General features: G+C 36.8%; 2 protein-coding genes and 1 pseudogene across 3 annotated transcripts; 1 reads left to right on the forward strand and 2 right to left on the reverse strand.

The window, feature by feature from the left end:
• Nucleotides 1-4855: 4855 nt before the first annotated feature.
• On the reverse strand, nucleotides 4856-11918 carry LOC108842895 (uncharacterized). The gene is made up of 10 exons (XM_018615941.2): nucleotides 11523-11918; nucleotides 9769-11356; nucleotides 8392-9690; nucleotides 7998-8302; nucleotides 6406-7904; nucleotides 5943-6321; nucleotides 5682-5835; nucleotides 5488-5591; nucleotides 5215-5306; nucleotides 4856-5116 (listed from the first exon to the last, which is right to left on the reverse strand). The coding sequence occupies exons 1-10, from the start codon at nucleotides 11717-11719 to the stop codon at nucleotides 5040-5042; spliced, it is 5694 nt and encodes a 1897-aa protein (XP_018471443.2). The 5' UTR covers nucleotides 11720-11918; the 3' UTR covers nucleotides 4856-5039.
• Nucleotides 11919-13754: 1836 nt separating this feature from the next.
• On the reverse strand, nucleotides 13755-16790 carry LOC108839704 (protein ALTERED PHOSPHATE STARVATION RESPONSE 1). Of its 2 annotated transcripts, none has more exons than XM_018612485.2 (5): nucleotides 16659-16790; nucleotides 15285-16215; nucleotides 15000-15193; nucleotides 14703-14926; nucleotides 13755-14625 (listed from the first exon to the last, which is right to left on the reverse strand). In XM_018612485.2, exons 2-5 carry the CDS (start codon nucleotides 16138-16140, stop codon nucleotides 13938-13940), a joined length of 1962 nt encoding a protein of 653 aa, XP_018467987.1. In that variant the 5' UTR covers nucleotides 16141-16215; nucleotides 16659-16790; the 3' UTR covers nucleotides 13755-13937. The 2 variants fall into 2 exon arrangements, with proteins under 2 accessions (XP_018467987.1, XP_018467986.1); XM_018612484.2 differs by having other exon boundaries at nucleotides 15285-16223; nucleotides 16659-16764.
• Nucleotides 16791-20380: 3590 nt separating this feature from the next.
• Nucleotides 20381-23031, forward strand: LOC108839705 (cadmium/zinc-transporting ATPase HMA3-like; annotated as a pseudogene).
• The last annotated feature ends 3335 nt before the right edge of the window (nucleotides 23032-26366 follow it).

The raw sequence follows: 26366 nt of genomic DNA on the forward strand, positions 1-26366 counted from the left end.
ATCTTTGTTAAAAGAAAAATAGACAAGACTCCGTCCATATCATTAAATAAAAATCTTTGACATGTGTTTACTATTTGTTGCTTAGGTGTGTTAAATACTCTTTTCATTTTTTATATGATGTTTTAGAAGATGATTTTGTTTCAAATTGTATGATGCTTAAAAAGTTTATGTAAACTATTAAGGGGAGTAATAAACTTATTGTGTGGTTTTTGTCTTGTTTGCTTAGAATAAACTGTAATCAATTAGTTTTAATAAAAATACTAGATTTTGATCCGCGCTTAAGAAGCGCGGGTATTTTTTTGTTGTATAGTAGACATAATTTAGAAAGAATTTATGAGAATTTGTTAGTTATAATTAATTTTAAAGATCAATACTATTATTACGTATGAGATTGAAACAATGTTGTATTTATATTTTCATATCCGTCAGATAATTCTCGTGATCCATTGATCAAGCGAGGCGTATATAGCATGGTTTAGTTATACTAAAACAATTAAATTTTCCAATTAAATTTAAAGTAGTTTTGAAGATGAATTAATGTGTTTTATAGTATACAAATAACATAATGAATTATTTGTGTTTCATAATGTAATTATAGATATTTTTTGTTACTTACTTCTATGCATATAAATAATAAGTTTTAAACATTGATTGCAAAATAGTTTAGTAATTATTTTGCTTGATACTTACGTGACTGTTGGTTAAGATTTGTTATTTTGCAATCAATGTTGTTTACCGAAATTTTGGTAGAAAATATATGCAAGATCATTTAGTTAGTTTAAGGTAATCTTGATTAACAGAAATTCCTGGAGAGGAAGTAATTTATTTTCGTGGGTATTTTTTTGTTAGTTCAAGATTAATAATCTATTTTTAATCTTATATAAAATTAATTAAGGTGTGTGTAATTAAAAACTATACAAATTCATATCACTCTCACGCACGCCTAAAATATATAAATTTGATTCGTTTTTATAGATAAACCAAGTTAATATATTTTGGGATCTTGATTAATGGTCACGAAACAAATGATTTTATTAATGTCTGATAAAAAAATAATTGAAAACAATAAATAAGAAAACAAATGAAAAGTACATTGACCAAATTCTTCAAATATAATCGTTTTTCACCAATGTACGGGATATTGGATTCCAAACGAAATCACTTAGGTCGCAGCAATCTGGAATCCCAATATCATCTACTTCAAGTTGCAACTTGTTATTTTCCATTCAAACCACAAACTTGGATCTATATTGATCATCAAGGAGACTGCCAAAATGTTCTTCGGTCTTTGAAAAGTCTTTATTTTTTGGTGATCCCTGAAACATATTTGGACAATTATAAGAATCATTGGACATTAATAAAAATCAGTAAAAGCCACGCATCCTCTGTACACATACTAAGAGGATGCTTTTGTTTAAAGAATATAAATCTGTAAAAGCCATGCATTCTTTCATGAATTTTTGCTTTGTTGTATTCTGAATTTACCTTGTCATGGTTTGCGATGTGCATTGGAATGGTTTCATAAAACAGGATAGGAACCAGTTTAGCATTTTTTTGGTTTTGTTTTTTTCTGTTAATAGGTGCTAGTCTCACGAGTTTTTTCGAGAGTTCTGTTTATATAAGATGTTATATTGAGTTGATATTAGGGTTGTGGTTTAGAATTAGGTTGTGGTTTATTTTATTAATTTATTTTGGTTAGGCTGGTCGATTTAAGGTTGGGGGTTAAAATCGGATTTATATGGGGGGTTAATATTATATTACGTTTTCTGTTATAATAGGGTGGGTTGTACCAAAAATATTTAAAAGGAAAGAGTCCAAAATGATTTGTATAGGTCGATTTTTGTAGACTCCTTCTCTTTTAATAAAATAGATAGTTTTAAGCATATAGTATTGAAAACTACATTGATACATGAGGAACAAAAATATCTATCAACGATATTTTTTTTAGAAAATACAAATAATCAATGGTCTCGTTATTGTTTTCACTATAACGATCACGTAATTGCTGTTTAATCATTAAAAAGACGAGCAAATAAAAACAAGTCGTTGAGAAAAAAGACTCTCTCTCTCATCTTTCTCTTCCCTCACTAGAAACTCAACTTTCAGATCTCGTTTTGCTCCGCCGTTGGGTGGTCGGACTCGCGTCCGGTACGTTAGCGCTCAACGTCGGAGGCTCTCCCTCTCTTTCTCATCTCTGTTTTCTTTTTGCTTCTTCTCGGTATCCTTCACTCTCTCTGTTTTGTTCGGCGTTCTGTGTCTGGAGGCGTCGCCGTATTTCATCTTCGCTGCAGAGAAGGAGCGTATACGGCGGCTTTCAGCTAGGCGTGGAAGGTCGACGCGGGATTGCTGGTGGTTTCTGTGGAAGAAGTCGGCTCTTAGGGTTTTGCAGGGGCTCTTTTGCCCTTGGAGGGACGGTGGCGCGTGGAGGCGAGTGTTTGACTCATCTTTCCGTTTAAGTTGATATCTTGCTTCGATTCAGCTTGGATTGAAGGTGAGGGCCGTGTGGAAGTGGAGCGTTAGTTCTTCCTTGGTGTCTCGGATTAACGCGCTCTTGTCGTCTCCGGCCATGAGAGCTTTGGAGTTCCGATTACTCAGAGGTGCGTCTTTAACTCCCGTGCTACCGACGTGTGTTGGAGTTCGTGGTGGTGGCGTACAGAGTGTTGTGGCGTCGCGGTGTTGGAGATAGTCGTCTATGGCTTCTCTGAGGCGAAGCTCCGACCTTCTCTCTCATTGTTTTACTCTCTTCCCGGTTATGAAGCCCAGATTCTCGACTGATCTTAGTCGACAAGTTCGCTCGAGAAGTTTTGCTCCGGTTTGCTTTGTTATATTTGAGCTGTACCACCAGTTTCATCTCTCTTACATCAAAGGCTGTCTTTACTCTGGTTCTCGGAGAAGGCGTCTGACGAGGAGTAGAAGCTTCTTTGGTCTGAGAAGTCTCTCCTTCCTTGGTGGTTCAGGCGTCTGAGAGGCATATCTCGATGCCGTTACACTGCCTTGCCATGGGGTTTTTGTGCGGTAGTGTCTCTCAGTGTGTCTTTGCAGGTTATGGAGCGACGTTCGGGTTTGTTTAGCGGTTGCTGTTCCGTTCCCGTCTTTCTTTTCTTCCGCACAGGTTCGAGGTCTTCATCGAGCTCTTTCCTGTGACGGATTTGATGCTGTTTGAGCTTGCACAGGGGAGTTAGAGCGATTTTCTCATGGTTTGTGTTCTAAATCCTTTCTCCTTCAGCATTTGCGCTTAAGCGGTTGAGCCGGTTATAAGTCTTGAGGAGTTCACTGATTCCTAGCTACTCCGGAGGTAACACCGATAGTCCCGGCATCCGAAGCAATGAGGAGACTCACCTATTAGTGGCTATAGCCGATGGTTGAGAACGGGAATTGGTTCTATAGGATTTCAAAAACGAGCTAGTGGAACGTGCTGGGTTTAGTGGGTGGGCGAAATTAGTTTCGTAATACATTGACTATGGAAATTTTGTTCAAATCAGGCTTGTAACCGTTTCACGATCCCCGTCTAAAGGGTTGATTTTAATAAATTATATTTAAAAAAAAAAAAAAAAAAAAAAAAAAAAGACGAGCAAATAAATAGATATAAAGACTGAACACACGAATATTCGTTTTCAGAAACAAGGACCATTTTTTTTATCTATATTGTATGTGTTTGGTATAGTTTTGTACTTTTGTCAAATACGGGTGTTTACCTGGCTCTTACCTCAAATCGTGACTATACGTGCATTACTTGTAATGAACCAAAGACTTTTTTTTTGGTAAAAAACTGGTGGTTTCACTTCTTTGCCGAAAACCTAAACATCGTAAATAATTCATGAAGTGAATTCGGGTGACGGAAATTAGAGCCGCAACCCTTTTATGGCTTGGCCAAGTCAAGGTTGGTAATGAACCAAAGATTTGATAAGTTATTTAAACAAAAAAAAGACCTGATAGTTTTTTTTTTTTTGAACACCAGTTTAACTATACATAATGCTTATTGGCAACATTACACTACAAAATATGTTGCCATTAAGTTCGGAGAGTAAACGTTTTTCATGCTTTGTCGTATCGCCACATTTCATGGACTCGTAAAATTTGACCCGAAACTTGATTCCATACGCCCACGAGCTTAAAGATATTAGATACCCTTTAGTGATACTCTAATCAATTGTACAACAACCTATGAAAGTCGTGAGCTGATACTAGATTGAGGTTGATAATAATTTCCCCCACGAATTATCGGTAAAACTTCTAAAGAATGATTAATTACACACCAAAGCAATGACGATCGTCTTTTTGTTTAGTGATGTGATGATCTTTTCGTTTAGTGATGTGATCATTCTACTCGTCTGCACGTCCACAGCTATACAGCCTATTGTTATACTAGAAGAATTTAGATGCCAAAGAAAAAACATTAGCATAGTCTTTATATTGTCTTACCATACGAACATTATATATTTTTTCTTTTACAAATGCATTTGGTTAGAAATTTAGACTTTTCAAGGGTACGAGATGTTAAATGTTAACTGTCTTTCAGGAAATGTATACATCAAACTATACTTTCTATTCAAAAGTACAAGATAAATATAAAAAACCGACCAACCATATTAAAGTACACTTTCGGCTCCGATAGATATGATTAGACTAAAAAGAAAATGACTTCTTGTCTTTTTGACATACAACGGCTGCCGCATAAACCATCCCAAAAATAGTATACGAGTCAACATCGACGCCGGCACCATGGAAACTGGTAGTTGTTGAAGCCGCCGCAGAACGGTAGAGATAAGGTGGTTTATATCTAATTTGACAATCACTAAGCACTTTTATTTTATGTCCTTTAAACTAATAATAATACGTCGACAAAAAAAACTAATAATAATACAATTTTAACTTCAACGCAAGGAGTATGGTTAATTAGTGGCAGACAAGAACCAAAATAAAATCGAAGCGAAAATTATCAATTATTACTCTAAAAGAAATACAGTATACTATTACCATTAACAAATGAGCAAATCCCATTAGGAACTTGAGAGTAAAAAAAAGTAACTGTGATTTTTCTAAACCTTTCCTTCGTACTTGAAATTCAAATCGGACTCTTGTTTCAGTGCTGCTAGATAGTTCCTACACGGACCTTCTGCAGAAGAGACAAAACAAAATATGTAAAAAAAAGAGTTACACTAAGAATTAGAACCTTATGACACAATTATTTCTTTAAAAGGAAAGGGTACTTACCACCAAATACTGTATGTAGATACTGACGATCCTGATCAGAGCAAGAGTCTACGAGAGCATACACACCAGGCCTTAAAGCTTCATCTACCTCCCTGCAAACGTTGCAAAAATCAATTAATTTCTATCTACTTAATCAGGTGGCTTCCTATAACTTCAGGACAAGAACACTCATCTCAAGCCCATACTTTGAATAAAACTGAACAAGATTCTAACAAGGGTTTCACGAAAAGGGAAGTGTAAAAAGAGAGATGCAAAAGGAAGAAGGCTGTTTACCTTTTGATACCCGTTTTAAGAGGACCATATCCACAAGAAACCCATATGTAACTTGACAAGAACTTGAAACAATGATGTCCAAAGACTTCCTTCTGCTGTCTTAGCTGCAATTCAGTAGTTTTACAAGCAAATAAAAGATTGGAAAAACGTTGATACAGGTTTACATTCTCAAACCCAAAAGGCAGAATAGTTACCTCTTCGTAGATCCTCCGAAGAAAACAAGCACATGTGATTCCCTCTTCCACTTCAAATGTTGCAAACTTACCAACTTTGTTTCCTGCTGTCTCCAGACAATGAAGAAGCGCAGAAACAGATTCTAGTAGTGTAGCAATGGAGCGCTCAGTTTTTCTAGATATTTTGAAATGTCACACAAAGAATGTTATCAGAGGCACTTCTAAGCTAGATGGTAAATTTTAACAAGACTGTATGTGTAAGCAAAATAAAATTCAACTTACTTCGGATGATGCTTAACAGATGTATATATTAGTCGGCAGCAAGCAGCATACATGCTCACTGAGAATTTCTGGTCGACTTGAAGATCTTGTTGCTGATCATCCTTATGTAACAAAGTTCCAAAATCACGAAAAATTGCTCCTGGCATATGTATGGATTGGCTTATGTGAGATGGATTCATCTCAAACAATGCGTGTTTCCCTGCTATTCTTATCAAGACTTCGACACACATGAGAATGACTGATCCAGTATCTGGAGATTTGGGACCAACAACTGCATCTGTGCAGAAGATAATTGGACTCTGCATGTGAGCCATGATACCGAACACTGCCGACATTAAACCCTTAATGCGGTCTTTAACCTCATTCAAACGATTGCGACCTACAAAACAATTTTACTGTAAGTGCTGCTACAACTAATTTCATCAAATATACTACGATTGCCCTATAGGAAAACAATTTTTACCTGTGGCATGCTCCAGAACTAGGTCCAGACAGTCGATACCAGCCGCAGCGGTTTCAGAGATTCTACCCCCATCTCTATCTCCAGTCTGTATGCTATATATAGCTGGGCACGCTTCACATACTCCAACCAGTGCTCTTTCTATAGTTTCTAGTCCTGACTTTAAATGTGACTCTTCGGAGTTGTGTATTAACACTTTAAATGACATTCTAAACCTTACTTTTAGTTCCTCCAACCAATGTAATCTCTGAGACACGCTTCTTTCTGACTGCACTTTCTTAGCATGGATTACGTTAGTACCAAATCCCGTCTCGTGAGATTCCAAGGTGGCCTCTTTCCCTTGTAGCGATATGCATTTCCCAATCACCTTCAGGTGCAACTCAATCGACTTTGAGTACAGATGATCTCTGTTTACCATACGTTTATACAAGCACAAGTGGCTCCCTAATTCTTCTAGATATTTCGCTGCACCATCCAACCATATGAATGAGAATTCGAGAGGTAACTCGCTCGTGCCTGCTAACACAGACAGTAGATCAAATGAGATGCCTGTGAGGACAGGGACAAATGTAGGTGAGAATGTAATGCCTTTGATCTGCAGATTCAGATTTAATATAGCAGCAGAAGCAATTAACAGATGCCTGAGTGCCAATACTACTTCCGTAGAGTTCCCCTCTATTAAGCTCTCAATAATTTGTTTTTTCACATCGCTGCTAGTCTCCACTATTTCACCACACACAAGACCATTTGAACCCTCGGTCCCATCAAGCAATCTAGTCCAGTCGAGACTGGTTCGAACTTCTCGCTGCACATCGGAACTAAGAAACAGATACTGTGCAAAAACTTCAATAAAACTGCTAAGAACATGGATAACGCCGGAAAGCTTCGAGAATTCTTCTGAATTCCATCTCAATTTGGCGTTCTTATGACTCTTCTGCATATCTCTGTGACTCACTGTAGATGCTAGTCCCCACAACAACCCACTGAGAGAAGAAACTATGGGTACTAACTTGTTCAATATCAGAGTCTTACATTCAGAGACTGTATTCTCATCTCTGAAGGTAGCCCTTAAAGCAGTTAGTAGAGTTTCTGCCTGTTCTGCCACGTTCTCAAATGCAAGGTTTGCTTGTTCACTTCCCTCGGTTGAACTGAGTTGTCCATCAAACAGTGGCAGCGCCTTGCTGAACTGATCTCTACTTACGGTTAGAAACATATATGACGTGTGATCCATCAAAGCAAAGACGGCGTCTCTCGATTTTCTTGTAAAATCACTCCCAACTCTCTCTTGACAAGTAACCACAGCTTGTACTGACTTGAAAAGCCAAGAAGTCAACAACGAAATATCAGATAGAGGCAACTCGGTAGATCTTAACACCTTGTCGCAAGAAACCATAGCAACACTTTTCAAAGTTTTTCTGCAAGTGATGAACAGGCTGAAAAGGTTTTGCATATCACCCGGAGACAGCTTGTCCAAACATCTCAGCATGCTAAAAACTATACACCTACAAGAGATATTAACAAAAGTATAATTCGTTAAAATGTTTGCCAACTATACACCTTACTGCATCAAACATATTCTATATACTATTATTTACCTCTCAAAGTCGAGAAGAAAACTTGCATAAAGTTGGAGTAACTTCTTATTCATATACTCCTTGGGCATCCCACATAAAATATTTAGTAGACTTTGACATGCTGTACACTTTCCAATGTCCAGCTGTGACACATGCCCCTCGGAAAAGGCATCCGATTGAAGCTTGGCAACTGAACTTTCAAGCAAGATTAACACCTCTGACCAATCTGGTGGTGAATCTACTTCTTCGGTAAGGTCCTTGAAAAATGCGTCCGCTGTCGTTTTGAGTATGTGGGAAAGACTAGGCGCCAAAGACCTGCGAACAAACTAGTAGAAAAAATATCTTGATATAGGAGCATAAAGAGAAAAAAAAAAAGAAGGAACTGAGTGATATCGCACAATGAAAGATGACCTACTTCATGCTCATACAACGCTGAATCACAAAGAAGCCCTAACGGAGACTGCTCCAACCCTGTTTGCTTATTTTGAGTGCCTTTGTCTCCATGAACGGAACTTCCTATTAGCTGAGACAGGAAGTTCTTCATATTCTTTTTTCCAGCATGGGGGCACCAAATATCAATATTCTGGCTAAGAACCCACAAACGCACAGCAGGCAAACACTTCCCGTCGATGCCGGAAGCCCTGAGAACCCACTGATCAGTGTTATCCATCGTTTCAAAAGTTCCACCTTCAGAAAATCCTGGTACGATGGTGTTACCCAAAATAAACTCAGTAAGCTCTTCTCCTTCACACTTAAGTACTGATACATGCTCGAGCACTGTATCATGCATCTGATGATCACTTATCTGTGACACATAGTCAAGTGATTTTATGTCCCTGTTTAAATCAACAAGTCTCTGAAGAGCGACTCCATATAATATATATACCAACAAGGAGCAATCTGCACTGTCATCCTTGAGGCAAATAGCTTTAATTTGTTTAATAATGTCAACAATAGAAGCTGAAGGTTGGCAGATCCATGAAAAATAGCCTTCATCATTCCAACTTTTCTTTTTTACCCAATCACTTCCGCGACGAGCTGTGGCAGAGTCTCCCATGGTACCAGCCATCTCTTTTGACTTTTTCGGAGGCAAAAGACTAATCACTTGCCTACTTAAGCTTCGGGAAGACATGTAAATTCTCAAGAAGAAGATAATAAAAAAGCGCACAGACTTCCTGTAGGTCTCTCTATTCTTTTCAGCGGTTATAATGTCCAAACCCTTTCCGGTGACAGCAGAAAGGAAATTTTCAATGCAATCTGAGTCGGAAGAAACAAGGTGAGTTAAGCAAGGACGGATGAGAAGCACCAGAGAATTCAAGGACTCGCCAACATTGATGCTATTCCCGGTTTTAATAGTTAGAGAGTCGAGAATAAGTGAATAGATAGAAGACAAAGCTCCGGCCAAGAATGCTGCTACCTGTCCATCTTGTTCTCTAGCACTTGCTGAGCAACTAACTCTTATCCAATCTATGGTTTCTGATACATCTGTAGTCAAGCTCTTGATAAAATCAGATGCTTGGCCTTCTGGTATAGCTTTAATTGCTCTATGTATAGCAAGCCTTAGATCTTGACATGACAAGAGCTTTTCCACTGATTGTGCGCTTCTTTCTACAAGGGAAACAGTAGTCCGTGGGGGCTCTATCTCCCCGTTATCACCATCAGCAGGTATCACAAGCCTTACAGCTTTGCACATAGCAAATACAGCAACACTTACCTACATAAACAGGGATAAATTAGTGTTCTTCAGGAAAATAATGACAACATGAAAAGTTAAGTTACTAATTTGACAAACCTGGCGGAGATCACTGTATAAATCTATCAACTGGCATCCGAGACCAAGTAACAATGAAGTCAACGGGTAATCATCTTCTGCATTCTCTGATGAAAGACTACTAAGCCTCGTGAAAGAGAGAATGATTAGCCACAGAGTAACTAAATCATTCTCAATAACTTCGTATTCAATTTGCAACAAGTAGCCTATCGCAGTTATCAGCTCCTTGGCTAACAAAACATGCATCTTCGAACCTTCAGAAGATGTGTGTTGCAACTGAGAAGCAACTGAAACTACTGTTGTGAAGATTTTCTTCAAGAAACAAAAGCAAGCTCCTTCAGATGCATCCTCTGTCTTGACGTATATTCTCTCACGAGCAAAGTGGAAGAGCAAACTATTTGCGGACTTAATCAAACAACAGAAATCAGCTAATAGAGATGTATTTTCAGAGGAAGCTTCAACATGTCCATCGATCTTCAGCAATATAGGTTCCATAAGATGCAGGAAGAAATCAAAAAGTGATTTCCGTGACTCCCAGCGGAGGAAACTTGAGCTATGACTCTTTGCAGAAGACTCGTTATCATTTATAGCAGTGCCTAGCTGCTTCCCTAGCTTTACTCCTGCTTGGCCAGCAGGCGAGGCCTTTGTAGCCTGCAGCTGATTCGAGTCCCTTTGCTGTTTCATTACTCTGTTTATAAACAAACGAAACAACGATCCCATACAGCTCAGCTCCAGCTCCTTCTTCATCAGCAACATGTTCTCAAACTTGGTGAAAAAATGCCGATGGTAGCTTTTCAAAACGGTTTTGTTCACTTTCGATTCTGGCAAATACCTTTCAGCTCCGCCTAGGCCTAAAAACCCATCAATGTGAGATGAATGAAACAGACCCAGAGATAGTATATCTTGAATCAACTTCAACAAGGTCGTTTCTAAACCATGACCTTTTCCCTCGCTGGGTAACAATAAACCCAACACACTCAGTAAGGGCTCAGCAAGCTTGTCCACGAAATCTTGAAACCCATTCTTCTTTGTCGGTTGAACCATAAACGTAGAGAACGGCTCAAGAACCAAGCATGAGAATTTAAGGACAAATGCATTAGCAACGCCATCTTTGACATTCTCTACGAGCACTCTATGCGTGAGCTTGAGAACAGGCTCAACAGCTGAAAACCACAAGTCGAAATTATCATTGAAAAGCCCACTTTTCGACGAAAACAACAACTCTACGCAGTCAACCACAGAACTGAAAGCTTCAAAACCTTGACCATCACCAAAACTAATCCCCGAAGACAAGGCCTTGTTAAGTGCAGATAGAAGATCTCCCGCGATAAACCCTATAGCCTTCAAAAGGTATCTCGACACATTGATAGAGACGTGCGAGATTGAAGACTGCTTCAAGCAGAACTTGAGGACGTTCCAGCATCTGAAATCCAAACATATCTCAGCCTTGAGTTGAAAATTCTGTTCTTTAGTAAAAAACAGTGACTGGATCCAGTCGCTGAGATACATAACCAGACGCGAGATCGTAACCGCTTGATAATCTTCATCCTCGTCACCCCCCTTCTCTCCTGCATACGATTCCACAAAACTGAAAGCTAACTCCATCTTCCTGCAAAAATCACATTCCCTTAAATCATTCAAAAACAGAATAAAAAATCACACTATCAGCTACAAATTCACAAACTTTATTTCTACTCTTTGCAAAATGTAATTCAAAGTCACAAACTTTTCAACAAACTAAAAGAGTAACATCGTCAAGCATAAAAAAAACTCACTCTTTGTTGTTCAATTCACTGCTCTGCAACGACAGTATAAGCTCAAGGTTCTTCCATGGACCCTCTTCGGAAACTGTTTCCTTTTGTTGATCACAAGGTTTGGCTTTTACGACATCAACACATTGGGTTTGAGGGTTCTTCTTCGTCTTCTTCGACGGATTGGGTTTCTGCTGCGGACTGGTATGATTCCTTTTCATCTTCGACGTTCTAAGTTTTGTGGAGTCTCGGAGAAAGATGGGTATGAACAGATGAAGAAGAAGGAGAAGAGAGATTGTTAAAACCCTACCGGTGAGGTTATAAACAATCGACGGCGGCCTAAAACCCTCAAGGGAGCTCCACTTTCTCTTTCTTTCTTTTGCTTTATCCCGACGACAAGACAGAGCCCGGTCCAATTCCAATAGTGGTCGCCGCCTATGCCGTACCGATGATCAAACCGTAAAATTACCACTTTAACCGAATCTTGAAGATAAATATGTAGTAGTAGTAGTAGTATTTTTACATGATGTGATGTCATATACTGTATTAGTTAGTGTAAATCAAGCGTCACAATTCATTTTATCACCTAAAAACACATTCTGAATGTGGAAGTATGTCGAAATTCATTTGTTAACTTTTTTGCTCTTTGTTACATCTTCATATATTCATTAGAAAATGACAAAATGTTTACACACAAATACTATAACAAATGATATTATCATCAACACTTTGGACATTCAAAATTTAACTATCTATAGATATTTCATGCAAACCTCCACCACGAGAAATGGCTATATTCAAAAGAAATTGAACAGTCTTAGAGTTCTTCTTTGTTATGTAGTTACTAAATAGAACAAGACTAAAAGAAAATTAGAGAACATATGATCTTATTAGAACTCAAATTAGCTCGCGTTGGAGAATTATCTATTTTCTATAACAAATGTTTAAAACCTCCAAATGATGAACATGCCGTGTAGCTGACTTAATAGAACAAGACTAAAAGTAAATTAGAGAACATATGATCTTATTAGAACTCAGATTAGCTCGCGTTGAAGAATTATCTATCTACTTTAACAAATGTTTAAAACCTCCAAACCAGTTATGATCTATATCGTCAAAGTGCCAAATGTTTAAAATTTCTAACAACAACAAAGAGTGGAGGCCAATATTTGAATCTTTTAACGTCTACAAAATTTGGTCCTGGTCTGACAAGTGAATCTTGCAGCAATGTTTGCAGACAAGCGAATAAAGTGGAGGCCTTCATCTTCAACCGGATGAATCTGCCTAGTCAGTATTCCTTGGTTTCTGTCAAGCATGTCGAAGAAGGCTCCCCATCATACGGCGGAATCTCCTCATCCCCATGGGTCTGCGGCTGAATCTCCTCATCCTCATGGCATGCGGCATCATCTCCTCATCCTCATCCTCGTGGGCCTGCGGCTGAATCTCCTCGTCCTCATGGGCAGGCGGCATCATCTCCTCATCCTCGTGGACATGCGGCTGAAACTGAATCATATACTCTGTTTAGGACTTGATTGTTGTTTCGGCAGTTGATAAGATCATGGTCAATGATGGGATACGTGTGGCTCCTATATTATTGGGAAATCTCCCACTTGTTCAACATGTTCTTTAGTTGTTTAGTTGGAAGTTGATATTTTCCTTTGTGTATTTAAGTAACGAATAGTTTATTGAATGGGATATGAAAAGAAAATTGCACTAAATTTGTGTTCTTGTTCTCTCAAGTTTTTGGGACATATTATTTGGTATCAAAGCAAATTTTCTTAGCTTTAAAGAGAGGTCTTAATTGGCATCAAAGCACTTTTTTGTTTTTGATCCGGACTACTTTGTGGTATCGAAAACTCGTATCTATCTCTGTTTTGATTAGAACCACAATTTGTGTATGAAAACTTCTATTAAAAAAAAAAGAAAAAAAAAATCTCCTCCTTGTAGTGTTCATACGACCACAACCATGGGAGCATAGAAGATGTGAAGATCAATCTCTTCTTTGTAGTTCATGATGAGTTGCAGAAATTGCAGCATGTTACGATGAATGAATTCAAACGTCTGCAGACAAGTCATGAGTAATCCGATGGAAATTACAGAAACTGTCAAAATCAATGGTGATGAACATTTGGCAGTTCTAGGCTGTTCAAGTTTTGCGTCTTCACCAAGAGACAACAAGTTATTCAAAGAACCCATTGATGTGTCCCAATTTGTATCCATTGATATGTTTAGGGACAAAGGCTTTTACTACTTTAAACCTCGCATATTAGCTCTATTGAATAAATAATAAAAAGATTAATACATCTCCATCCATCTTTTGATAGCAAAAACATGCAGCTGGATAACTAACCTAATAAGATCATAAACTTCTAACCTAACCTAAAGAACAAAACCAAATAAATGAAATGAACAAGAAAACCAAAAGAAAAAAAAAACAATTTACACCTCCGTGTGCTCCTGATGTTTCTCTGATGTAGCGTCCTCTGGATGGCTAACGAGCTTTTTGTGTTCATCAGCTGAGCTGATGGCAAACTCAGAGAGTGAGCTCACTGCAACAGACATTCCATGGCAGAGTACTTTCACTGCAATCTCAGCCAGTTTCTCAGCATTCATCATCTCCTCTTCCACCACCTTGTCAGCTTCAACAAGCTCCATGCTCCTCGAACCATCTCTTCCCTGAGACTGATCTTCTTCTCTAAGCTGCCTAGCAAAGATAGAACCCATCCCACATGCAAAGAAATCGAGTTTATCCACCACATGCTTCTCGTTCATCCCGTTGAGCAGCCTTGACCATCCAATGCAGACTTCATAGATCAAATGAGGACTAGTTGTTAGTCTGACTTTCTCTGGGTCAGGGTCGCATCTGAAACATCTGAGCAACCAACCGGTTAAAGACAACACGTACGATCTCTGGGAAGCGATCCACGCTTGGAAGCAAACTCTCCAGTTTCTTAGCTGAGCCACTAGGTTTAAAGCAGACCGAGCTAGTCTCTGAGTGTTGATCTCCGGTAATGAACTCTGTTGTCTCTTCTTGAGCGTGGTTGCAGCAAGTAACAGCTTGGCTTCGTCCAACGTCCGCTTCTGTATCTGGTGACACTCTGCCATCACTTTCCACATCCGAGCTAACCTGTAAGAATCAGTGTTTAATTACTATGTGTTTCGTGAGCCACAAGAAAGATGTTTTTTTGTCATCATCATACATACCCTTGAAGAAGCTCAAGAAGCTGAGGAAGCAGTTCTTGGTCTCTTAGAGTCTCAATCCTTTCGGAGATAGACTCAATGGAGTGTATCGAGACCATCATCTGAGTATGCAAGTCTCTCATTGTAGCTCTTGTCTTGTCAACCGCAGAAGAGCTGTCTCCTTTCACATCATGGTTCCTTAGCGCCAAACATTTCTTCTCATATGCAATCCTTACACGTTCTCCAGACTGTCACACCATCCAAAGTCAGTCAACAACAGATAGAGAGAGAGTGAAAGCTGGTTTGCAGTTATTACATTACCTTAACTTCATCATAGAGTTTCTTCTCCCAAGCGTATAGACGGTCCAGTGTTGATTGATGGCTACCAGAAAGCATACAAGACTCTTCTGAAAACTCACTGCTGCTGCTTTCAGAGCTGATCAAGAATCTTGATGAGGAGGTGGAGGAATAAGATCTCGATGAGAACAAAGCTACTGGATTCAGCATTTTCATGGCTGCAATAAAGGATTAAATATTCAAAACAAAACATCTAGTTTTTTTTTGTATATAATCAAAACAAAACAAAACAAAGATAAAGATTCTTACCGCTGAGTTCAGTATTAGAAGATATGTATTGAGCTCGACTAGCTTCCAACAAACCCGAAACTTCATTAGCAGCACTACATATGATCTCAAACTGATCTTCAAGATCTTTAATCACTTCCCCCATGCTCGTTGGCCTACGAGTCAAGTACACAGTGAAGCCTTCTCCTTTTGCATCATCATCTGTTGTACTAACCACATTGCTGTCTCCTTGTTCTTGTTCTTGAGTTTCAACCTCCCTGACTTTGACTTCTTGATCCGTCTTACAGTCTTCTTCTGTTGCTTCCATCAGGGTATGAAGAGATTCATCTTCTTCTTCTTCAAGATCAGGGATCCCTTCTTCCTCACGAACTCGCCTCACCTCATCCTCCACACCTCTTTGGTTATCATAGTTGTATCCGTAATAGTCCAACGAAGAGAATGGGTTCCAAAAGAAGTCCCACTGAGAGTTCTGCGGCGAAGGAGGTGGTATGTTAGGACTGTTGTTCATGTTCATCCCAAAGAAACTATCTGCTCCATAACTCTCGACATGGTAAGTCTCAGGTGATGTAGGAGGCTTTTCTTCAACTTGAACCGGTCTGGTTTCACTAGCCATCAAGTAACTGACTTCCAGTTTTGACTCGATGAAGCCCTCTGAGGTGCTGCTCATTATCTTCACTGGAGTAACAAACTCGTGTGGCTCGTCTCCTTCAATGTATTCGCGTAGAGCGTCTGAAACTTTTCTTAGAGACTGGATGTAAGCAATGTGGGAAGAAGCAAAGCTTGTCCTGTGTTCCACTGCTTGTTTGATGAAACGCTTCCTGTCTCTGCAGATCTGAACAGCTTCATCGTCACCTAGCTTTGAATTAGAACATCCCATCTCTCTCTGTTTCTGTTTACAGTCTTAGCTACAATTCCAAAGCTCAAGACTTGTATGTAAATTGTTGTTGGAGAACTGCACAACTAAGAACAAGAATGTCAGATTCTTACATGTAAAATTGTAAATTAAACGCTTGAAACAGCTAACAAAAGCAACATATCATTAATTAAAAGTGACAAAACGTTTCTATATTGTTTTGTCTTTTAAGTTGTAAGTTATACACGGAGTCGAAAACTACTCTCATTTTCCTGGAGATTATTCATTTGGCAGACACACAACATATAATAAAAATGCCAAAGAAATCAAGAAAGAAAGAAAGGACTCTTAAATTATTTTCTGAATCATGAGCTTTTTGTAGGTGAAAGAAATAAATAATGAGTACAAAATCTAAAACTCTTTTACACAATTTTGTTTACCGTCTTTCTTCACGGAGGGACCCAAATCAAAAAGGAAAAAATATATATAAAAAAGTTTTGATTTTTTTTTTGGAAGGGAGATAGAGAGAGAGAAGACAAAACCTTTCAGGTGTTGTTACAGAAGAAGAAGATGCGGAGCGTGAAGAAGGAGAGAGACGTTGAAGAAAACAACAACGGTCAAAATATTGTGTGAGTAGGAGAGATGAAGTGAGTGAAGATGGTTGGTGATTGGTGATGAAGAAGAAACACAAAATTAAAATTATTTTCTGGAAAAAAATAAAAAAAAAGTGGAGGAACACGGAAATAAAGAATACGACTTGTTATTATTATCCACCTTGGTTTTCAAATTTATTTTCGTTGTCGCCACTGTTCTTGCATTGGTTTAAGAGTTGGTTTATAGACTAATCTCCACTCTTGAATGTGTTTATTGTTTTCTTATCATTTTCGACAGCAGTCTCAATGAGTCAATGGAGTGTACTCTTTTATTGTTTTGTTTCATTACATTATAAGTTAGCAGTACTTTATTTAGTTGTAGCATGGGCCCATTTATTAATGGCGTTAGGACATGCAATGTTGTTTTATTCGTGCATGAAACTTTTTACAGAAGGCGTTACCACACACACCATTCTTGTTTTATTTTATTTTTTACTAATTCATGAACCTTGTTTAAGCGTTACAACAAACATGCAGCATTTGTTTTTGTTTTGCTAATTTATATCTTTTTAAATATTTGAACGGTAGTCTGCTAATCAAATCAATGATGTGTCCCACTTTTATAAAGGAAAAACGATCTTCAAATCCTTAACCTTCATTGTACAACAAATAAGATTGATTCGATTTGTGTAAAGGATTCCATATTTGTTTGGAAATGGATTATAAGCAAAGAAAGTGTTTTGATTTGTTTCATGAAAAAAATACGGTGATGTGATTTTTTGTGGAAAGGAAAAGGAGATGTGTTTCTTGTTCGCTGGATCAACTCTAAAATACTCACTCTGTCATGGTTTGGATTGCAGTACATAACTAAACTGCCTAGCAACAAGAGATCAACTGCTGCAGTGAAACTCTCAGGTGAATGCTCAATGCATTCTCTGTAATTCCGATGTAGAAATCCGAAATCATCTTTTCTTTAGCTGTCACTACACAGAGGCTATCTGGAAGAACCTTACAAGGAAGCTACCTAGACAGAGTTACTCTCATCTGTGGAATCAGGTTCTTGAACTAGTTTAGACACATAAACTTTTAGGTGTGACAAAGTTTTTCTTACGCTATGTGTTTTAAGTTTCAGTGCATACTATTTGGCTTGAGAAGAATGAAAGAAGATACGGCATTACACCATGACAAACAAACAAAGAACGGAACCAGTTCTCTGAAAGAACGAGGAGGGAATAATCGTAAGCAAGCGATAGGGGTCTGGTTTTCATCTAGAGTTTAACTGGGTTAAATTTTTGATATTGTTCAATTTCTATAACTCATTAGACTAAAAATGCATTAGTTGTATAAAAGTTTTTTCTTATTTGAATAAATTTAACATTTTTTGAAAAACGATGAGCATGTGATTTGTGTTACACCTAGGAAAAGTACCTACTTTTGTAATTTTGAAGCATTTTCAGTGGAAGAATTTTGACAATCCCCTATATATTAAAATAAATGCATTCGTAATTAATGCGTTCACACTGTATTTTCTAAATTTGCTGACGTGTCGCCTTCACAATTGTTTAACATTTAATGTGTTCACACATTAAGTTTTTTAATTACACTCGAGACAATTTAATGTGTTCGCATTCTATTTTTTTCAATAAGTTATTTTGGCTCATACATTTTTAATATACAAAATTTGTATAGTGAATTGAAATTATTTAAAATTCTCTTTGTATAACTACTGAATGATAACATTTTTAAAAAATTATTAAGATTTGTATCAACTAAAATACTTGAGTGAGAATGTTTTAGAAATTCAAAGTTTCATATCTAACTTGGTTTCTTGAAAAGAGACATGTGACATATACGGTGATGAGTAGGGTCCAATGCTATGCTCCAACTGTATAGATTGTTTCAAAATGTTACTTTTGGCAACTATGATATCAAATAGTGTCTATACAACTCATGGAGATCTCTTTCAAAACTCTTCTCGGGTTTATGAAAATAATATTTTACTGTTGGATTCTTTAGAAGAACTTGACAAGATTGAGAAGAGAAGACAAGTTAGTGAGAATGATGATGATGATGATGATGATGATGATGATGATGATGATGATGATGATGATGATGATGATGATGATGATGATGATGATGATGATGATGATGATGATGATGATAAATATAACTCTAAACCATGTTTTATGGTCGTGTCCATCGAGAGTGACTACAAGGGATTTCTTTAGAGAGCTGATTGCACCGAGAGTTTTCTAAAATAATCGAAGTTAAAGGTAAGTGGTTAATTTCTAATGATGTTTTCGTATGTGATTATTTAAATTTAATGTATTTTGTTTACCGTTTTAGATGATCATAAGATCACATGAAGGACCTGATACAAGATCAGATCGAGAAGACATGGGAAACATGCTATGCGGGTACTCACATTAACACTAATCAAAATTTACATTATTAAACTCAATAAAAACCAATTTATATGAGTATAAATATACAACTTTTGATATTATGTCTAAGTTCAAACAACAAAAATAATAATAGGTTATCTTATACAAAATACAAAATCTTAAAATGTCACCAACATTGTTTGTACAAACAATACAAATAATATTGGATGACCTTTTTCTTAAACTATTATTTAGATTTTATTTGATTTTACAAGCATTTAGAAACTTAAAAATGAAACCATTGGTTCGACATGAGAACTGTCGAAAATTCATATAACATGAAACCAAACAAATATAATAGTTTTAGGTTTATCACCGAAAAATGAAAAACCTCGATCACTTCAACCGAACAAAACAAAATAAATATGGATTTTAGAATGGTATTTATATTTTAGGAGGTTAAAAAAAATAACGTAATACCAAACGAATTCCAGATTAAACAGATATAATGTTTTTTATCCTAAAAAATATAGCTGAGCAAAATATCCGGAACTGAAGAACCGAGCCAAAACCGAACCGAAATTCAGGGTCTCGAAATCGATCAGACACGAGGTAAATAACGAATGGTTCCTAAACTGATGTATCCGAAGAACATATACTCAACCAGATCCGAACCGAGAACCGAATGAGTATCCGAAGATTTCTGAAATGTAAATATATATTTAAAAATATTATTTATAATTAAATGTACAATTATTTTAAAAATTAAAATCAAAATTATATATTAAATATATATTAATTATTTTTTTGTATTTTCAGATAAAATATGATAATTTGTATAGAAATACTCAAAAACCGTGTCCAATGATTAATTTTAGTTTTTTGGTACATTTGGATAGTTTAAATACAAAATATCCAAACTGAATCGGGTAATATGGTTAATTTAAGTATGAACCAGTTTCAGATATATTAGTTATTTAGTTATTTTAAAGTTTTTTACATCAAAATCAAACCTACTCGAACCAGACTCGGAATTTTGTAATACTCAAACGAGACTTAATTTTCAAACCATTTAATTCCTTCTTCTTCTGAATTGCATGGCATTGATTCTAACATATTGCTAATGTATTAAAAAGAAAAAAAGAAACATATGGCTAATGTTTCTTGACAGTCAAGGCACTGAACGAAGCAAGACTAGAGGCGGGCGTGAGACCATACGGAGAGACAAGCTTCAAGAGTCAATGGCCAAGCCCTTTCGCATTGGTCTCTGGTGTATTGCTTGCTCTCTCCTTCTTCAAGTACTTTTATAGTCTGTTTGAGTGGTTGGCTGTTGCTGCCGTGGTGGCTGGAGTTTACCCTATTCTAGCTAAAGCTGTTGCTTCCGTCACAAGGTTCAGGCTTGACATCAATGCTCTCACTCTTATTGCTGGTAAAAGATCATTAGCTTTAAGTTTGTTTTTTTTTTTTGATAGGATGGCATTACATTGGTGTACTAATGCATCTAATTTTTGTTCTTGACAGTGATTGCAACGGTGTGTATGGAGGATTACACAGAAGCTGCCACAATTGTGTTTCTATTCTCTGTTGCAGATTGGCTCGAGTCAAGTGCTGCTCATAAGGTTAGATTGTGTAGAGTTTCTAGCAATACAAAAATAAAATAAAATACAATTAGCCTTGCATGGTGGTACCAATAGGATCATTATGTAGACCATTAGTTTTACTTATTTTTTATTTTTTCAATAATTTGTTTTGAAGTAACTATTGTTTTCAGGCAAGCACAGTGATGTCATCTCTCATGAGCTTAGTACCACGAAAGGCAGTGATAGCTGAAACTGGAATAGAAGTTGATGTAGATGAGGTTGGACTAAACACTGTCGTTTCAGTCAAAGCTGGTGAAAGTATACCAATCGATGGAGTTGTGGTTGATGGAAGCTGTGACGTGGATGAGAAAACATTGACAGGAGAGTCATTCCCTGTCCCCAAGCAAAGAGACTCACCTGTTTTGGCTGCAACTATAAATCTTAATGGTACCAAAACATAACTATATATTCTCTTTAAATGATCATAAAATTTCAGCTCATTGACACAATTGTCTTAAAGGTTACATAAAGGTGAAAACAACAGTTCTAGCCAGAGACTGCGTGGTTGCGAAAATGACTAAGCTAGTAGAAGAAGCACAGAAAAGCCAAACTAAAACTCAAAGGTTTGTAGACAAATGTTCTCGCTACTACACTCCAGGTCAGTAATCATATATATACAATCTTCTTCTAACATTTAAAATCATATAAATGTAATGAGTTCTTGATCCCATTTTGCTCTGTCTTTTGTTCAGCTGTGGTTGTAGTAGCAGCATGTTTTGCTGTCATCCCGGTTTTGTTAAAGGTTCACAACCTCAGCCACTGGTTCCACTTAGCACTTGTAGTGTTAGTAAGCGGTTGTCCATGTGGTCTTATCCTATCCACACCTGTTGCTACCTTTTGTGCTCTTACTAAGGCAGCCACATCAGGGTTTCTGATCAAAACCGGTGATTGTCTTGAAACTTTGGCAAAGATTAAGACTGCTGCTTTTGACAAAACAGGAACTATACAAAAGCTGAGTTCACAGTCTCAGATTTCACATCTCTTTCTCGCAATATCAATCTGCAAAACTTGCTTTACTGGTAAGTCTCTATGTTAGTTTTCTCACTGGAGTTAAGCCTGTGTGATGAAACATTTTGAGATGGTTTTGATATAGGGTCTCAAGCATCGAAAGCAAGTCAAGCCATCCAATGGCAGAGGCCCTTATTGACTACGCGAGATCAGTTTCTGTTGAGCCTAAGCCTGATATGGTTGAGAACTTTCAGAACTTTCCAGGAGAAGGGAGTCTATGGGAGAATAGACGGTCAAGACATCTACATTGGTAACAAAAGAATTGCACTGAGAGCTGGTTGCTTAACAGGTCTCAAACCTTTGCTTCTGAAGCTATATTGAGTGTTGTTGTATTGTTCTTTTTATCTATCTAACGTTTGCATGATCTCTTCTTTGTGGATGCTAAATAAAGTTCCGGAGATGAAGGGAGGTAAGACCATTGGTTACATATACATTGGAGAAGAATTGACAGGAAGTTTCAGCCTTGTGGATGGTTGTCGACATGGGGTTGCTCAAGCTCTCAACGAGCTCAAGTCCTTAGGCATCACAACTGCAATGCTCACAGGAGATAACGGAGATGCAGCCATGTCTATTCAAGAACAGGTGAAGTATCTAAACTTAATCATTCCTCAGTTTCTATTTTAAGAGTCATGTGTAGTGAAAAGGTTATCATTATTATTACAGCTAGGGAATGCTTTGGATATTGTTCATACTGAACTTCTTCCTCAAGACAAAGCAAGAATCATCGATGAGTTCAAGAGCCAAGGACCTACGATGATGGTAGGAGATGGACTTAACGATGCACCGGCCTTAGCTAGGGCAGACATTGGCATTTCAATGGGGATCTCAGGTTCAGCACTTGCAACAGAGACGGGAGATATCATTCTTATGTCGAATGATTTGAGGAAGATACCTAAAGGGATGAGACTAGCGAGGAGAAGTCATAAGAAAGTGATTGAGAATGTTGTGTTGTCTGTGAGCATAAAAGGAGCGATCATGGTGCTTGGTTTTGTAGGTTACCCTTTGATTTGGGCAGCTGTTCTTGCAGACGCAGGGACTTGTTTGCTTGTGATACTCAATAGCATGATGCTTCTACGTGACGAGCGTGAAGCTGTTTCTGCATGTTACCGTGCTTCTTCTCCTTCTTCTACTCCTTCGCTGGTGAAGCTTGAAGACGATTTAGAAGTGGGATTGTTGCAGAAGAGTGAGGAGACAAGTAAAAAGAGTTGTTGCTCTGGTTGTTGTAGTGCCCATAAGGACACTCAACAACAGTGAAAACGTTCTTCTTATTTAGAACTAGAGGGGGGTCATTTGATGGGCTACCATTTGATTTGAGTCATAAAGATTGAGAATCTACAAAATCGGTGAACCAAAAAAAAAAAGAGAGTCTACAAAATCTGTTAAACCAAAAAACCGAAGAAATTAATCCCTTTCTTTTCAAGCCTGAATAAATCTTTACTTCAAATAAAATAATAGAAAAAACTTCAAAATATTAAAATTTCTATAAGTAAAGTCATATACATGCATATTATATTATATAGTTTGCATATAACTAAATTATTATATACTGTATTAAATAGTTTAGTTTAATCAATTTTTTATTTATTCGATTTGCTGAAATGGGCAATGGAATGCATGAAAAATTTACGTCAGTTCAGGATTACGTTTGCAACGGATTGTTCCCAGTTGGTGAAGATGATTTCGGAACCAAAGGAATTGCCAGCTTTTGCAAGTTATTTGGAAGACATAAAGACCCTAAAGAACGTTCTCATCAACTTAGAGATAGTTCATGTACCACGAACGCAGAATATGCAGGCGGACAAACTAGCAAGAACTGTTAGGATTCAACCGCCATTTGTTGTTCACATAGATTCAGAGTTGCCGGCTTGGTTTTCCGAGTCTAGATGAGAGTTTTGTTTACGCTGATGACAAAAAAAAACAGTTTTTTTTGGTTCAATTCAATTTTACAACACCATGCCATATGTCACTGTCTCCTCTCAAATCCGTTGCAACTTTTTATTTTGAAATAAGGTTTAGTCCGATGTTACTTAACTATCGGGTGAGTTTTACAAGATGTTAGTTTAACATAACTCACACTTCGTCCAAAAACATTCTGGATAAAAGCAGAAGAAGTTTATATATATCGAGCGATGGGTAGTGGGTAGTGAGTAGTGACCAATGGATAAATCGATGGATCATATATATACAAGCAAGACCCTATCACAAATAATTGTGCCTTTGACGAGTGCTAAACCCCACGTTTATCTGCTACAGTGACTGTCACATTGGACTTTTGACTAATATGAATTGTCACCACCGATAAGAAGAATATTATTTGAAAAATATTGGGTCCTTTTTTAATTTAGTTGAGACTTTATCACATCATTAACAAAAACTAAATACACCAACTTGTAGTCTATTAATCTCCCGGTCATTCTTTCGATTGATTCAACTTGAAACAAAATAATAGAATCAACACTTCTTTCGTATAATTATGGTTCAACTTGATAGCCATACAGTATTTTGCCTTTATTTTACTACCTAGTAATAAACTGAAACAGAATTAACATTGATTTTGGGATTGAACTTGTTCTTTTATTAGGTTTCGTCAAAATCCAGTTTAAATAATAAAAGCACATCATGCATGATCTTGAGAATCTCAAGCTGAGAATATTAACCTATATATATGATTTAACATGCATATTTATATTTTAAGACTTCTAAATATTTCTTAGATCGACTAAATATTTTAATTTGGTCACTTAGGTCGTCTTCTAAATATTTGGATTCGTTTTGTTATCGTGTTACAACAAAACTTTTTTACGATCCACAGATTATCATGACATGTTGATATATCCCAAACGAATATTCCTCGTATATTCTTTATCTATAATATCAAAAACAGTTTCTTTTGCAATCATCCAGAATCACACATTTAACTTTTGCAGCCCTATTTGTCAATATTATACTTGAGCACTCCTATTATGATGATCACTTTTCTTCAACTGATGAAGGCTGAATCTCATCATATGTTACTATTATTACATACAATTAGGTTTCAGCTCTAAACCTAATTGTATGGATCCGTTGGGAATGCAGAATAGATCACAGAAAAAAACGTTAAGTATGATGATATCCATGTAACTGAGATATTAGAACAGTTCTAAATCTCAAGGGTTGATCATATACAAAAAAAGTCTTGCATGTGTAAAAAAAATTGTCAATCTATACAAAGTATGCAATGCCGTTTATTATGTTTTCGTTACGAAACTCTACTATCTTTTATAAAATTTATTATGTTAAATTAACAACTTACAAAATAAATTATTGTTATCCACTTTGATAAATTTTACATGGCAGCATGATATATGTAACAAAAAACATATACAATCGGTAAGACACTTTAAAACGTTTACAGGTTGAAAATTACGAATCTCGACCAGTTTGGCCGACAACAACCGAGATCATTGATATCCCGTTGCTGACTACTTCAGCTAGGTAAAACCACAATCCTTACCTTCGATCCTTAAGCTAATGTTGGCTGCTGACGTATGCCCACTAACCTCATTGTGTTCCATTATAATGACTTGTGCTGATTATACACTCGTGTTATGCTTTTATCATTCTTTCTTTTCCCGTCGGCTCGTGGGTTATAATATATTTTCTAATTTTATTATTACGGTGATATGAGAAGAAACATATGAAGAGAATGATTAATGTCTATTAGAGAACAATCAAGGGATCATGAGAGTCTATCAAACATCCACAGATGTTAATTATGCTCTCCGTGACTTTACACAAATGTTATTTCCTCAAATATTGAATGTACCCAGGGGCGGCCCCCTACTAATTTCTGTTTTTTCTTATATAATTTAAATAAATTTGATCACTTGTTCTTACTTTTAGTGAATAAAAGGAAAAGGTGCCCCCAATTCTATATGTTTTGGGAATTTTTTCTATTGTGCCCCCAACTGAAAACATACCAATCAAAATGAGATCATTGGAGAAATTTTAAATGAACAGATAAGAGAATATATGCAAAGAAAAACCTCATTCCCGTATCTACTTTATTAATTTTTCTTTAAAACCTATAATATTTATTTGATCAATAAGACGTATCCAAAAAGATCCAATTAGTGCATCACTAATAGTCTACCACTATTGTAATTCGTATTCGCAAACTAAACTTTTCAAAAACTGTTTAACAACAAAAATGAGAAAGCTAAAGCTAAGAAAGCTGGTATTGAGGTAACTTGTGAAAGAAGGTATTTGTATATTCTGAAATGGAGTTCTTACATCCTTTAAAGAAGACAGAAGAGATGTACAGTTCAATTGATATTAGCCGATAAATATTTTGGGAACTTCATTCAAGGAACAAACTCACTGAATTATCTATAAAATTCGCTAGCTAGTAGGCGTATGTTATTTCCTAATTTATGTCCCATATCAAAAATAATTCATAATTCTTAACAAAAATATATTTATATTAGTTTAAAAATTAAAAATAGATAAAGGTGAAGTTACTTTTCTGGGAAAAGTTCCGAAGATTCGGGAACTAATATTTTTAATGTATCAGGTGGGTAGAACAAATATAAGCAGAAGAACTTATCGAAACACAAAAAGAAGGATATATCATTGCAGTTCAC

The sequence above is a fragment of the Raphanus sativus genome, unplaced genomic scaffold (genome assembly GCF_000801105.2).
Source record: "Raphanus sativus cultivar WK10039 unplaced genomic scaffold, ASM80110v3 Scaffold0347, whole genome shotgun sequence".
NCBI classification, from domain to species: domain Eukaryota; kingdom Viridiplantae; phylum Streptophyta; class Magnoliopsida; order Brassicales; family Brassicaceae; genus Raphanus; species Raphanus sativus.

Excerpts from the sequence above, each read along its gene's own strand:
- LOC108842895 (XM_018615941.2), bottom strand. The coding sequence starts at position 11,719 with ATGAAAAGGAATCATACCAGTCCGCAGCAGAAACCCAATCCGTCGAAG. Across the intron at positions 8,303-8,391 it reads CAGCGTTGTATGAGCATGAA|TTTGTTCGCAGGTCTTTGGC; the intron begins GTAGGTCATCTT and ends TTTTTCTACTAG. Across the intron at positions 5,117-5,214 it reads TCTACATACAGTATTTGGTG|AAGGTCCGTGTAGGAACTAT; the intron begins GTAAGTACCCTT and ends TCTCTTCTGCAG.
- LOC108839704 (XM_018612485.2), bottom strand. The coding sequence starts at position 16,140 with ATGGGATGTTCTAATTCAAAGCTAGGTGACGATGAAGCTGTTCAGATC. Across the intron at positions 15,194-15,284 it reads TTCTAATACTGAACTCAGCG|CCATGAAAATGCTGAATCCA; the intron begins GTAAGAATCTTT and ends CCTTTATTGCAG. Across the intron at positions 14,626-14,702 it reads CTTCTTGAGCTTCTTCAAGG|GTTAGCTCGGATGTGGAAAG; the intron begins GTATGTATGATG and ends TGATTCTTACAG.